The 15,023-nt window shown below is 46.5% G+C and overlaps 2 protein-coding genes across 3 annotated transcripts; one reads left to right on the forward strand and one right to left on the reverse strand.

Moving 5' to 3' along the window:
• The first annotated feature begins 4,858 nt into the window (after window positions 1-4,858).
• On the forward strand, window positions 4,859-9,828 carry aprt (adenine phosphoribosyltransferase). Of its 2 annotated transcripts, XR_003298570.1 has the most exons (6): window positions 4,859-5,020; window positions 5,972-6,075; window positions 6,393-6,526; window positions 7,238-7,316; window positions 8,200-8,416; window positions 9,256-9,828. XR_003298570.1 is itself a non-coding variant. In XM_026354380.1 (5 exons), the coding sequence occupies exons 1-5, from the start codon at window positions 4,932-4,934 to the stop codon at window positions 8,337-8,339; spliced, it is 546 nt and encodes a 181-aa protein (XP_026210165.1). In that variant the 5' UTR covers window positions 4,859-4,931; the 3' UTR covers window positions 8,340-9,102. The 2 variants fall into 2 exon arrangements, 1 of the variants encoding a protein (XP_026210165.1); XM_026354380.1 differs by lacking the exon at window positions 9,256-9,828 and having other exon boundaries at window positions 8,200-9,102.
• Window positions 9,829-10,466: 638 nt separating this feature from the next.
• On the reverse strand, window positions 10,467-14,746 carry cdt1 (chromatin licensing and DNA replication factor 1). Its single transcript, XM_026354373.1, has 10 exons — window positions 14,182-14,746; window positions 13,670-13,798; window positions 12,896-13,203; window positions 12,566-12,760; window positions 12,218-12,363; window positions 11,661-11,761; window positions 11,351-11,539; window positions 11,066-11,239; window positions 10,755-10,956; window positions 10,467-10,630 (listed from the first exon to the last, which is right to left on the reverse strand). The coding sequence occupies exons 1-10, from the start codon at window positions 14,617-14,619 to the stop codon at window positions 10,467-10,469; spliced, it is 2,046 nt and encodes a 681-aa protein (XP_026210158.1). The 5' UTR covers window positions 14,620-14,746.
• Between the last annotated feature and the right edge of the window lie 277 nt (window positions 14,747-15,023).

The raw sequence follows: 15,023 nt of genomic DNA on the forward strand, positions 1-15,023 counted from the left end.
GACCGCACACACCAGTGTGCCGCCCAGACGGCAGCCGCCATCAACAGCATCGCCCTGCTCAGCTCCTCTGTTTCTTCCATCGCTGCGCAGCCTGGAGTGCTGCCAGCCGAGGCAGCGGATGAAATCGGCAAGGCTATGGCGGCCATCCTCACTTTGTCGTCGGCCGCGGCGGTGGCGCAGTCCCGCATCATGGTCTGGATGACCATGTTACAGCGTAACATGTGGCTTCACATGTCCCAGCTTCCGGAGCAGATCAGGAAGGGCCTCCTGGACGGACCCACCAGCCCCGATGGGCTGTTTGGTCCGCTCCTTCAGGAAGCGGTTTCCCACATGCAACAGGCATCAGAGGAGGCGGATAGAGTGAAGAGACTCACATCGTGGAGTTGTGCATCAACGCGGCCAGGACTCCTGGCGTGATCGCAGAGACTTCCGCGGCAGACCGAGACGCCCTTCAGCCACAGCTGTCGCTGCGTCTCCATCCACTCCGCTTCCACCGCCCCCGCCTCCTCCTCAGCATCTCGCTACAGCGCCCAGGCGGCCTGTCCCTCGTCAGTCGGCCGCTGGGACCCGGCGACCGGCGTGCACCTGGTCAAACCCGCCTGCCGAGCCTCCTCGCAAGCAGAGACGGCAATGACGGGATGAGGGAAACGTGTGTCACTCCGCGGAATCTTCCGCACACAACGGCTCTTTTCAGAGCCAACCACCTCTCAATAAAGAGCAGTTTCCTGACATTCAGTCCACTTCTGTCTCCTCTGAGTTTTTTGCGGCCGATTATTTTGACGCACACGTTTCCCACTCACATGTACATTTCACACACCCTGTGCCAGCGATGCGTTCTTCCCCCACCTCTGATCCTGTTGTAAGTGTTAATGGTGATTTTCCACTCGGGTGTGATTCAGACAACGACTCGTTTTCTCTGAATTCACAGCCCTTTCGCTTCCGCCCTCCCATGGGCTGCGATGAGCGGTCAAAACCCAGCTCTCGCGGCGGCGGAGAGGGCGCTCCTGTGGTTATCAGCCATGTTCACAGAGGCTCCACAAAAATGTGCTCGCCCGCTTTCGGAGTGTTACCCGGTGTGGCGAAGTCTGCTTCCTCTAAACAGGTGGATGGACAGTGTAATAAAAAAAAGGTTACACTCTCCAGTTCTCCTCTCCTCCTCCTCCATTCAACGGAGTGAGGGAGACTGTGATGACGTCTCAGGCGGAGACAGCCGCTCTGCAGATGGAATTGACGGAATTACAGGAGAAGGGAGTGATTTCAGAGATTCCTATAGGCGAGATAAACGAGGGGTTTTACTCTCGCTATTTTCTGGTGCCAAAGAAGACAGGCGGAATGAGACCCATACTCGACCTGTCCCTGTTCAACAAACACATCATAAGGAGACCGTTTCACATGCTCACCATAAGACACGTGTTGGAATGTGTTCGTCCCGGCGATTGGTTCACGTCAATCTACCTAAAAGACGCCTATTTCCATGTGCCTATAATCCCAAAACACAGGAAATTCCTGTGTTTCTCTTTCCACGGGGTTCAGTTTCAGTACAACCGTTTGCCTTTCGGTTATTCACTGGCTCCACGCACGTTCTCCAAGTGTGTAGAAACAGCCTTGGAGCCGTTACGCAGGAGAGGAATCAGAGTCTTATTTTATTTAGACGACCTGATTCTGATGGCTTCCTCCAAGGAAACTGCAGCGCTTCACACAGCGCAGAAAAGAAGAAAAAGAGCGGAGGAAGAAGAAGAAGAAGAAGGAGGGCCGAACGCCAATAGTTGCGACCCAGCGAGGAGCAGCGACCGGAGGTGAGGTGAGCTCGGCGGCAGTCAGGATGGCAGCAGAGTCCCAGTCCAAAGTGCAGCTGATCCAAAGGTGCATACGAGATTTCCCGGACTTTCCGAAGAAAGGGATCGTGTTCAAGTAAGACACTCGTCATTAATACTTTTTCTTTTCAGTTTGCGTTAGGTCTCATCCGCGCTACATGATAGGGGACACATCAGCACGTGTTTGACGACTGGTCTGTTTCCCAGGAAACAGCACTGAAGTAGGAAGTTTATTGTGAAAACACTGGAAGACTTTGGTCTGTCCAGAAAGTCAGAGGCGGATCTCAAGTGCAGGCTCGTACACGAATCCTTCTTTGCTCTGTGCAGCCGTCCACCGTGTTTGTTCTGGTCAAATAATGGACAGTGTTTGTGCCGTTACTACATCCTTTTAGGTGTCAGTCAGCTTGTGGAACATTTGTCTCTGCTGGGTTTTGCCATAAATTGGACAAAGAGCTCCCCTCTGCCCTCCCAGTTTAGTTTATCTGGGAGTGTGTTTGGATTCACGCAACGGGCGGCATGTGTTTGTCTCAGGTTGTGGGGGGGAGATGGAGAGGACGGCCATCTCTTCACATAAATTGCCTGGAGCTCTCCACGGTGCTCAAAGTACTGAAACATTTTGCACCTCTGCTGAGGAACGAACATGTAATGGTGAGAACAGACAACAAAACAGCTGCCGCTTACATCAATCGACAGGGCGTTGTTCGCTCAGCCCGCCTGCTGGAAATAGCCAGGGATCTGCTGTTATGGTCCCACAGCAAGCTACGCTCCATCAGAGCGGTTTATATTCCAGGCAAGGAGAACCGAGCCGCGGATCTGATGTCGCGAGCGGGTCCCTCGCCCAGCGACTGGAAAATCAATCCCGCGATCTCACGGGAGTTGTGGAACAGATTCGGCGCGGCAGAGGCGGATCTGTTCGCGTCGCGCGAAAACGCACAATGCGCGCTGTGGTTCTCGATGGACGCGCGCGACGATCCTCCACTCGGGGTGGATGCTTTCGCTCACCATCCGTGGCCCAGAGTCATTCTCTATGCTTTCCCTCCGATTCCTCTGATTCCACGTCTTTTGATACGTGTACAGGAGGAGCGTCTGTCAGTCATTCTGGTGGCTCTGGAGCGCACGAGTGCCTCCTGGTTTCCCATAATGATTCAGCTGTTGTCGAGCAACCCCTGGTGGCTGCCGTGGCGCAGCGACGCGCTCTCACAGGTGGACAATACAATCCACCACTACCCAGTGATAGGTCAGCGCCTGTGGGCCTGGCCCCTGAACGGAACGTTTAGAGAGCCTGGGTCTGCCGCCGGCAGTGATTCGCACCATTCAGAATGCACGAGCTCAATCCACCACACCTTCATACGCGGCAAAATGGTCGGCTTTTCAGCGATGGTGTGTGGAGAAGGATATGGATCCTACTTCCTGCTCTCTTTCCCAAATTCAGTTTTTTCTCCAGTTATTGGTAGATCGGGAGCTGGCTCTGTCTACAGTTAAAACATATGCCGCAGCCATTTCGTCTTGTCATAAAGGTTTTGGAGAGAGAACTGTTTTTGCGCATCCATTGATTAAACGGTTCTTAAAGGGTGTTCAGAGACAGCGGCCTCCGACTCGTAATATTACTCAGTGGGAATTGCCGCTGGTTTTGTGCGCTCTTAAACATCCTCCTTTTGAGCCTATATCAGAAATCTCTCTCAGGCACCTTTCTTTGAAAACAGCATTTCTCTTAGCCCTGTGTTCAGCTAAGAGGGTGAGTGATCTGTGTGCGCTGTCGGTCTCCCCTTCCTGCATTGTTATCAGGGAAGATGGAACTTCGGCAGTTCTCAGACCTAATCCGGCTTTTACGCCTAAAATTCTGACTTCCTCCTTTAAATCCAGAGTTATTACATTGGAGGGTTTTTTCCCCCCTCCCCACCGTAGTGAGGAGGAGGAGGCTGCGCACCGTCTCTGTCCCGTTCGCTCACTGTCATAGTACGTGACGCGCACAGCTGTTTTCAGACAGACTCAACAATTGTTTGTGCATTACAGAGAACATTCCCAAGGGAAAGCTCTAACTAAACAACGGCTGTCTCACTGGTTGTGTGAAGTTATCACACAGGCTTATGTGACAGCGGGTAAGGACCCTCCATGTACTGTCCGTGCTCATTCCACTAGAGCCATGTCCACTTCCACGGCTCTTTTCAAAGGTGTGTCAGTAGAAGACATATGTTCAGCGGCATCGCGGGCTTCCCCGTGCCCTTTTGTACGTTTTTATTTGCAGGACACCTCGGTGTCCTCATTGTCTCATTCGGTGCTGAGCGTGCACGACGATCGGTGGAGCTCCGTCAGTGCAGAGCGCGCACCGCTCGGACACGCGCCGCCGTGACATGTTTGTATGGGAAATAGAATATTCTCATAGCACATCCTGACAATGTGTGTCTTCTCTGATGTGGTTGATTCTTATGGGAATGGATGTTTTGCCGTTGACATGAGTGACACCGCTTGTGTTGGACAAGACGGTTTTGGACGGATCCTTGTTAGGTTGGTGTGGGTGGACTGGTGTTGTTGGTGCTTGGGGACTCCGGTGGTCCAGTGAGGCATTGACTACATCCAGCTTCGCCCTTTACCAATAGCGACAGCTCTTACAGGGCGAAGCCTATACGAAATAGAACGTTGGTTACGTATTGTAACCGCAGCTTCTATGAGTATAGGCGTAGCCCTCTAAGATGCGGGCCTCACTGGCTCCCCCTATGTCGGCTGAAGTAAAAGTTGACTTGGGGAGCAGTTCTCAGGTCACGCAGGGCTTTTATACTCTATGGGCGGACCTGAGTGAGGTAGCCCTGTGCTGGCACAGGGCGCGAAAGATTTCTTCACGACTGCGCATGCGCGTGGGGATAAACCCAATAGAGACAGCTCTTAGAGGGCTACGCCTATACTCATAGAAGCTGGGGTTACAATACGTAACCAACGATTTCTCTGTTGTCTGTGTCATGCGCATTTCAGTCCAGAGGAGGGCGGTAGTGCGTCTTCATGCTGTGTGACCAAGAAGAAAAAGAGCGGAGGAAGAAGAAGAAGAAGGAGGGCCGAACGCCAATAGTTGCGACCCAGCGAGGAGCAGCGACCGGAGGTGAGGTGAGCTCGGCGGCAGTCAGGATGGCAGCAGAGTCCCAGTCCAAAGTGCAGCTGATCCAAAGGTGCATACGAGATTTCCCGGACTTTCCGAAGAAAGGGATCGTGTTCAAGTAAGACACTCGTCATTAATACTTTTTCTTTTCAGTTTGCGTTAGGTCTCATCCGCGCTACATGATAGGGGACACATCAGCACGTGTTTGACGACTGGTCTGTTTCCCAGGAAACAGCACTGAAGTAGGAAGTTTATTGTGAAAACACTGGAAGACTTTGGTCTGTCCAGAAAGTCAGAGGCGGATCTCAAGTGCAGGCTCGTACACGAATCCTTCTTTGCTCTGTGCAGCCGTCCACCGTGTTTGTTCTGGTCAAATAATGGACAGTGTTTGTGCCGTTACTACATCCTTTTAGGTGTCAGTCAGTTAGGGCCTCAGGGAGGCAAAGAGGTGCCCCCCCAGGGTAGAGACTGAGTCAGAGTCAGGGGCAGCTAGAAAAGACTTTGTTTGTGAAAGAACAGCTGACTTTTTTTCCCCACTTATGGACATGCAATTGATCATTAATACAGTGTATTTACATTGTTATGTCTACTGTGTGTTAATGTTGTGAATGCCTATTGTAGCTGGAGACAGCCCGTTAAAATTGAATATCTTAAAAAACAGTTTTGCATCATCTGCAAACAGTAGCACCGGCTCATGACATCAGGGCTGGAGGATGTGGCCATCGGATCGGAGACCTTGTGAGTGGTGGACGGCATGTCAATTAGTGAGTCATTAGAAAATGAACTGACAAGAATTTTGATGAACGATTAAATGGTGAAGGTATTCATTGCAGAAATAGAGCAGCTTCGCTCTCCAGCTCTGCGTGTCCTGAAGCAAAACACAGAGCCCAACATTGCTTCGAGTGGGTCAGGCAGCTTGTTTGCCAAATGGATGAGAAGTAGGTCTGTGAGGTGCTTTAGGGTCCCAATAACAGAGAAAAGTGCAACATAAGTGCAGACTATTTCCCATTAACCATTCATTTCCATAGCACTCACCTGGATGCTGATATGTATTGTGTGTGTCATGCAGAGACATCTGTCCCCTCCTGAAGGATCCAGCTGCTCTGACAGCAGTGATCGACCTGTTTGAAGAACACGTGAAGAAGAATCACAAGCAGGTTGACTTGATCATAGGTAAGAAAACTAAACAAACCAGTTGTTGGTGTAAACTAGCTCTTTACCTGATGAACCTTAAAGGAACAGTGCACAGAAAAGAAAAGTATTCATCAATACACCTTGCTGACAGTTAATGGGTACGAAGAGATGAGGTTAAAAAACTACTTGAAACAATTCTTCTTCTTCTTCTTCTTCTTCTTCTTCTTCTTCTTCTTCTTGAAACAATATAAGACATAATATAAGGGTTATAAAATGTTATAAAAATGTTTTATAAGGCACAGTGGTAGTGTGTTTCTTATTCCTATTTTTCTGTTACCATTTTTCTCTGTTATGAGGATTGGATGCTCGTGGTTTCCTGTTTGGGCCTCTGCTCGCCCAGCGGCTGGGTGTCGGCTTTGTTCTGGTTAGAAAGAGAGGCAAACTGCCTGGACCCACTGTGTCTGTGGCATATGCTCTGGAGTATGGAGAGGTAAAAAAAACACAAACACCTAGTTTAAAGCAGTACTTTATACTTCCATATCTTTAAGGAGCCCCTAAAGGGACAGTGGCAAAAAAAAAAGAAAAAGTTTCTCATGAGCACAAGAAGCTTTGTTGTGAGCACTAGAAAGTACACACGGGAAACAACATTAACCTAAATCAGAGTATTTGATCTATCTCGTATCTTATGTGAGAATGTGTGCGAATATTTATTAAACATCTGATCAATTTACCACTTTCTATACCACTCTAAGGCCAGTTTAACCATTAAAATGCTATTTTCTCATTGCCACAGGGATACATGTTGTGTACAGTTTTTGCACTGTATGACGGTTTTGAAAATATGTTCTCCTGGAGGGATGACTTAATTACAGTGGCAAACAGCTTCTGATTGTTACTTTCTGACAACACTAAACATGCACTGTGGAGTCCACTCTCATTTTGTACATTACAAAATTAGCTTGTGGGACCATATAGCATTACCACCACATACAGTAGCTACATATAGAGGACATGCAGTTGCGATGTTGTTGATGTCTCAGCTTTGTCCTAACACTGCAGCATTGTTCTGGTCCTTTGCTTCATGGTGCCATCATGCTGGAATTGAAATATTAGCCTCATGTGGCTGAGAAGCACATTTTTCTCTGCCAGTCACCTTTCATTATTGCATCAGTGCCAAGCTGTTTTACTTGTGTCCCTCCAGGCAGATGCAGAGATCCAGGAGGACGCAGTGTTTCCAGGACAAAAGGTTCTGCTAATTGATGATCTTCTGGCTACTGGAGGTGAGAACTCTCCTGGGTAGGGGTCTCCGAGCTCCTCCCGAGTGACTGAGCTCCTCACCCTATCACTAAGGGTGCGCCCAGCCACTCTATGGAGGAAACTCATTTCCGCCGCTTGTATCCAGGACCTTGTCCTTTCGGTCATGACCCAAAGCTCATGGCCATAGGTGAGGGTAGGAACGTAGACTGACCGGTAAATCGAGAGCTTTGCCTTTCGGCTCAGCTCCTTTTTCACCACGACGGACCGGTACACTGACCGCATTACTGCTGCCGATGCACCAATCCGTCTGTCAATCTCATACTCCCTTTTTTCACTCACAAATATACATTATGTGGATCTCTATGTGGAGTTTTTCGTTTCCTGACTCTTCACTTCTATGCACACTTATCACAATATAGAAAAAAGATAAAAATGATGATGAGCATACTCTAATGGTTTAAGAATGAATGCTGCTGGTGTAAAGATTTCTCTTTCCAGAATATATTATAAACTGATATTCTTTACTGGACAGTGTATTTTAGTGGCAGATGCTTTGTGAATCATTTTTTAACTTTCAGGCATGGGAAACTTTGTGAATACAGCCCCTAATTTTAAGTGTTTTCACTGATAAACGTAACTGTATTTTTGTTAAAAACAGGCACATTTACTGTGTTTGATGCTGCAACACACAGAAAGAAAGTTGATAAAATATTAAAATATATTCTTCTTCAACTGTTGTGGATGATTTCAAAATGAGCAGGTTAATTGGAAATGGAAATGAAAAAGGTGCATACATATATTTATTGGACCACTGTAGGAAACTATTAACTAAACTATATACTAAATTGTTGTATTCTTAGTTTCTGTGTGTGTGTGTGTGTGTGTGTGTGTGTGTGTGTTTTGCAGGAACGCTGTATGCAACATGTGAGCTAATAAGGAAGCTGCAGGCCGAGGTGCTGGGTTGCATGGTGGTCATTGAGCTCAAAGAACTGCATGGTGCCGACAAATTGAAACCACACTCTGTGTTCTCTTTGGTACAGTACTGAGGACTGTCAGACATCTGCGTCATCGTGTCCATCAAAACCAGAAGTTTCTTCACATTTGTGGTTTTTGCCTTTATCATGTATGTTTATGCATTGTAGCTTAAAGTTTAAAATAATCTATGCATCTGTCCATGATCTTACCTGCTTTACCTGTCAAGGCTTGCTGAGAGATGAAAATATAATTTTTAATTATTGATAAATCTGTTAATTCCTTAGTGAACATGCTTTGAACTTGTGATAGGAAGGTAGTTTGGTTCCCAATGACCCTAAACGAGTCTTAACATGCCTTGAATTTCCTCTTTTGTTTTTTGTTTTTTTGTCCTAGATTTCTTTCACTAAATCATATGATCACATGTTTACTGTACTGTATTTTCACACATTGTGTTTGCTGAATCTTTATCAGTGTATTCATTACCTCACACAACAACATAAAATAATAGGAATGGTGTGAATAGGAATAGGAATTATGCTGGCTAAGGAACAACACATAAATATTTAACAACTGTTTACCCTATCATTTGTTCTTAGGTAGCTTAAGTCCTTAAGTGTCTGTACACCTTCACTGCAAACAGCCAAATCAATGTACCAACATAAGAGCTCAGGTTGTTTTTGTAGATGTCTACTGTTTACATTTGATCTGTGACCATTGTTTATTGGGACTTTTGTTTATACTGTATGATTTTGTGTTTTCTGCTTAAACCTCACATGTATTCATACAAAAAAGGAAAAATAGAGGCATTCCAATAATAAATGAGTATGAAGAATAGTGTACGTATGTTTAAAGGAGAAATATGGTGTTCCTCTCACAAATATAACGTTGAATTTATAAGGGATAAACCACATTTGCTCTTTGCCTCAGGTCTTATTCACTCCAGTTCAGGTTTTCTTTGATGATGTGGCTGTTTTTTTTTTTTTTTAGGATTGCTGTGTGCCTGTCCCTGCTAATGAGAAGCACAAGGCCTCTACTGACCGTGGGGTACTTGGTCACCTCCTTGAGGTCTTTCTTAAACAAAGTCACTCAGTTTGGCTTGATGATGGAGCCGGGGTGGTTTCAAACTTCCTTCACAGTTGCCATACCAAAACATGGTGTTGTTGAAGGTCAACGTGCGCTCCTTCTCCTTCGTGGCCTATTTTTTCTTCCGAACATGCAGGCTGTATTGTAGGATTTACAGCAGAAGGAAAGTAACAGGCCTCACTTTTCCAATACTTTTAAAGGGGAGTGTAAGTTTAAAAGAATGGATGAATGCTGGATGTAGTGTAATAAAACTTACATTAATGAGTCTCTGGAATACATGTAAAGAACCTTTGAAGAACCATTATTCCAGATGTTACATGAATAGAGGAAGAGGTTGCATTTAAGCTTTGTATAAGCTCAACATCTGTTTATATTATAGGGTTAGGGTATTATTTATTTTATGGTATGCATCTGAAGTGAATTTCCTTTCACCACCGATATGGTGGAGGCCTGACAAAGTAAAACACGATACTACTAGTGCTGACAATGTTTATTTGTTTAGCATCACCCATGACACCTTCCTTTTCTCTTTCCCTGATCTTTACAGAAGTAGTTAACTGTCAGCTTCAGATCACTGATGCTGCCTTCATCTGACAATCATTTTCATTTTATAAACTCAACTCGCACAAAAAAATAAAAATAAAAATGGAGGCAGCAGGGCTCTGGTGAATACTTGTGTTTTATAAACATTATCAAACATTTAAAAATGTAAACAGCGGTTCTACACTGTAGAAAACTGGTCCCTAAAAAGACTGGAAGCAGTGGACACACCAATAATCACTTGTATGGAGGAAAAAAAGAAACAAAGCACGAGTTACTATAAACACATGCATGAATAAAACAACCTGTTTACAACACAGGAAGGATGGAGGAAATCCCAGGACCAGGTCTGGTCAGTCCCACGTGGCCCCATGATACTGAGACATTCTAGTGTCCTGGAACAGCCCAGTTCAGTCTGTGACTGCACAATGGCAACAACAGCAGAAACACACACACCTGCTGCCAACAACCCAGAGAAACTCAAATCTGGTGCTTAAACGCAGCCGGCTGCTCGTACGGCAAAGACGGGACCACACCGAGCCATCACTCTGCTGTTTCAGTGCGAAGAGAGTGTCTCAGAGTCTCTCCTCCTCTCCGAGTCTGCTGTTCAGTTTGTCCAGAACGATGCTGAGCTCCATGTTCTTGTTCAGCTTCAGGTAGAAGTCTTTCCTGATTGGATGGATGGTCAGCCATTCAGAAGCCAATTCTGCCAGCAGCTGGATGTGTTTCTCCATTTCACCTGTTAATAAGGAGGAGCAGCTAATGAGATGATAGTACTTAGCAATACACTGCTTTGTCTACTAGTGGTTAAAGACAGAGAAATGCTATATAGATGCTGATCCCTCATTGTTGTCTGAACACACCTGTGCTGAGAGCAGACCTGTAGCTGGCCACCATCCTGTTACAGGCCACTTCCATGATTAAAGCCGGCTTCTTCTCTGCAACAAAAATGTTCCGAAGGATCCTCGCCAGCTCCCCGAGCCGTGACATCATCAGAAGGCGCTCCTCCTGGCTGGCGTTTCGAGTCATGGCTGCCTGGAGCTTCTGGGCCTCCTTCGCCCGAATCTGGAAGACCAACAAAACATTACAATTCAATTCCATTCAATACGAATTTCTAATGGGGAATAGATCAATTCCACATACTAACAACATGCCCTTCTCCTTCTGTACATACCCTGTCCAGCAGAGACTGGGACACTCCTTTCAGGGCATTAGGGACCTGAGTTGCAGGTCCAGCCGATGGAGTTGATGTCTGTGGGGCCGTCAAGTTCTTTGCAGTTGATGTCTCTTTACTGTCTGCAGCTTTGTCTTCTGTTTTCAGGGCCAGAGAAACCAGAGCCTTCTCCATCTGAACACAGGATGAGAGAACAAAGTCATGAGATTTATAGACACAACAGTGCAGAGTACCACCTTAAGATATCTTAAACACAATAACTGATGTTTGAAACGGACATGGTACCTTGGGGGTAATAAGGGAGCGGGCCTTATCCAGAACCTCCTGAGCTGTGGCAGGTTTGTCAGTGTGTGGAGGCTGAGGCAGTGGGCTTGTCTGGACATCTGGCACGCTGTCCACATTAAAGCGGGGGTGCCAGCGGGACAGTTTGTCATCTGGAACGGACACAGGGGGAACCAGAGAGGACAGGAAGACCTGGTACCAGAGTTGGAAAAACTAGTTAGAACCTTTCTATGATACCACACGTTGTTTACTGTGCCAAGTTCAAAACTGCTGTCATTTCCTGCTAGAGAAACCCGATGTGATCAGCACTGACCTTATGGTGCTGTTTGACAATGGAGACCAGGTTCAGGTGGAAGACATGTCTTCTCTCCAGGAGAAGAGAGGCTGACAGGATGGGACGTGCTCCGTTCTGATCTGAAGAGGACAGAGACACAGACACAGACACAGACACAGACACAGACACAGACACAGACACAGACACAGACACAGACACACACAAGAGAAAACTGTGAAACAGCTAATCATATTGTCACACTCTGCACTCATGCTATCTTGGCTGAATAAGACAATGTTTTGGTTTATACACAGCCTTCACCCATACACACATAACTGACTGATCCCAGGACCGGAATAGCCCGGTTCACACACACAGACATACACACAATCACACCCACTCACACTGTGTACATTCTAATATCACATGACTATAAATAAAAGAATACGCTGTCTGTGTGTCATCTGTCTGATTGCAGGGTTTCTTAGCGAGGAGTGAAACTCATCATAGGTGATAAACCCCCTACACACACACACGCACGCACGCACGCAATAGCAGTAAGCCAAAGTGAAATACAGTCAATGGTATGTTCTAACCGGAGAGGATGACGGGCTCCACGGTCAGCTGGTAGCCACCCTTCTTAATGCTGCTGTTGAAGGTTGGGATGTTCTTCTCCTGTCTGAATGTGTAAGCCTCAGGAAACACAGTCTTAATCTGACCCAAGTGGCTCTCCTCAAAGCGCCTAAAAGGTGGATATAGAGAAGAGGCAAACATTAGCTCTTGCAGTCTGGGAGCCAGAAATGACACAGATGACACTGTCATTGTTCTTGTGAAATACATATTTATTTACCTATTTGACTCCTTATAAGTCAACTGCAAAACAAGACAAGCCTTGTTTGCATTGGAAAGCTACAATCACACCATGTCCCCATGCTTCCACTTACTTGTGCATCATATCCTGGACTCCCTGTTTGACCTTGGCGAAGGTGACTGTCTCGCAGCGGTTGTACAGCATGGCGACCACAGTGTCCAAGCTCCTGAACATCTCAGCCAGCACCTTGTACTGGTAAGGCAGGGATAGGCCTGGGGGGACTGCCTGAGCGAGGGTGTGGTACCGCTGGTACGCTGGCAGCTCAGCACTAAGGGACAACAGAGGGAAAAACGCACACATTGGAGTCTGATTTTGACCTAATAAGCTAGCCTAAATGTGTAAATGTGCAACTGACACAGGACAGTTTTCTGGCTCTGTGTATACAATATATGTACCCGCTTACCTGTCCTGGGCTTGTGTCTCAGTGTGCCTGCTCTCTTCGGCCTCTCTCTCCTTGTTCCTCCGCTGGGCTTTAGCTGCCAGCTCTTTGGCTCTCGCCACAGTCAGCTTGAGGGCGTCAACATCACAAGTAGAAGAAGTGGTGCTCTTGGAGACAGCGGGGGTAGTGTTGTTGGGCACTGGAGTTGCTGGAGAAGCGGATGGCGATGGCATCGAAGCAGAAGCAGAGGAAGAGCTGGTTATTTCCTCTGCGTGTTTCTTGATCCTTTGAAGGCGAGACTTGAGTGCTGCAATGTCGTCTTTATGCAGAATCTGACAAAAGGGGGGGAAATTGAAATGCTAATGAGTTTTTAGGACAACTGGCACTAATATAATAATATTTTCACTGTCCTTGTTGAATGATAGTACATGCAGAACAAAACCAATAACAAATCTTCCTGCTAAAAAACTATTTAACTATTTGCTAAAAACTCTACAGGGTTCATTTGTTGTCAGATACACATAAAACATATTAGCATTGCTCTGGGAGACATGTTCCTTTATAATCATGGACACACACTGTGTAGTTTACTGTGAATTAATCTTACACACACCATCCTGCTGCCACAAAAACACTTAAAGCACCACATGTTGACCGAGCAGTGCTTCTGTACAACTTTAACACTATGATACAGTGAGACATTGCTGTATATGTACAACAACATGCTGCGCAAGTGTCACAGTGTAGCCTACAGCATCCCGGTGTTTCCTCTCACACTACCAAAGACACTTGTGTTACCTTGCTGGCCTGTCCTCCAGCGCTCTTGCTGGCGACTTTAACATGACTCTCAGCATTGTGTCCACACACAGAGGCTGCTGGAGCTGCTGGCTGCTCGCTCACCTCAGTGGGCTCGGGATGTGCCTCAGCCTGGGCCAACAACAGAAGAGATGTGGTTTACACTTCCACTCACACAGTTCACTTAGACCTGGAGTTACTCTTTTCTAAGCTGTACAGGCTGACAACCAAACAGCAGAGATGGCACGTAAAGTTACTTAGGTACTGAACAATTCTGTTTGTACTTTACTTCACGCTGCTTTAGTGTCACCTCAACTCAGATTAAAATACTGTATTTTATTACTTCTTTTATATTTCTGACTGTTTACTTACTTATCTTGTTTTCACCTGTTCACAGCACAAGCATGCAATAAGTTAACAATTAGGGTAGCATGTAGTATTTGTCTGAGAAAGTACTTGCACTTACTCGAGTTCTATGTTTGTGTACTGAATAACACCACGAAAGTAGCATTTACCTGTAATGAGTCTTGAGGGAGGACCAGTTTCTTCCTGGCCGTCTTCCTTATGGCTTTCTTAGGGACATTCATGTTTCCGGCGGCCTCCACTTGCCGTCTCTTCTTGGCCGTGCTGTGGTCGGCGGTGGCTGAAAACACAGCTGCCCCGAGGTCAAACTCTGCGTCAGTGGAGCTCCGCTTTGGAGTCCAGGGACTGGAAGGGGACTGTTTCCCGGTGTTGCTGACCGTCTCTCCATGGTTTAGTCCCGCTGCCTCATCGATAACTCGGACAAATTCTTCATGGATGGAGGACGAACAAAGCAACGTGTCTTTGTTTTTAGAAGATCTGGACCTGGTGGTGGCAGAAGAGCCGCGGCTGCGCTGCTTCACTGGTTTGACTGGGCCTGCGATGCCCTTCTTTCTCTGGGAAAAGAAATCAGTAACTCGAGCCTGAGACATGCTGCTGCTGCTGCTGCTGGTGAACACAAAACACGTGAAATAATAATAGAAAAACAACAACAATCTACGCCGAACCACAGTCGCTAAAGATATAAATAGCTTCCATGAACAACAACACCCCGGAAATGTTCACACTTCACAGGAAGAAGAATAGAACTTTCGCGCGAAACACACAAAGCCACGCCTTATCCGGTCCACGCCCTATCAAAGTAAAAGAAGGACGGAAGCGTTTTGATGAATGTGACGGTTATCGGAGACACAATCGTTTAAAATGTAAACTTGCGAAATTGCTCATTGTGCTGTATTACAGACAATGGTACTAAAAACTGCCCTGTAGTGATTTGGATTATTCCTTTAATTTACCGTCCTTTTTATAAAATTAGATAGATAGATAGATAGATAGT

This window comes from Anabas testudineus, chromosome 15, assembly GCF_900324465.2.
Source record: "Anabas testudineus chromosome 15, fAnaTes1.2, whole genome shotgun sequence".
NCBI lineage: Eukaryota > Metazoa > Chordata > Actinopteri > Anabantiformes > Anabantidae > Anabas > Anabas testudineus.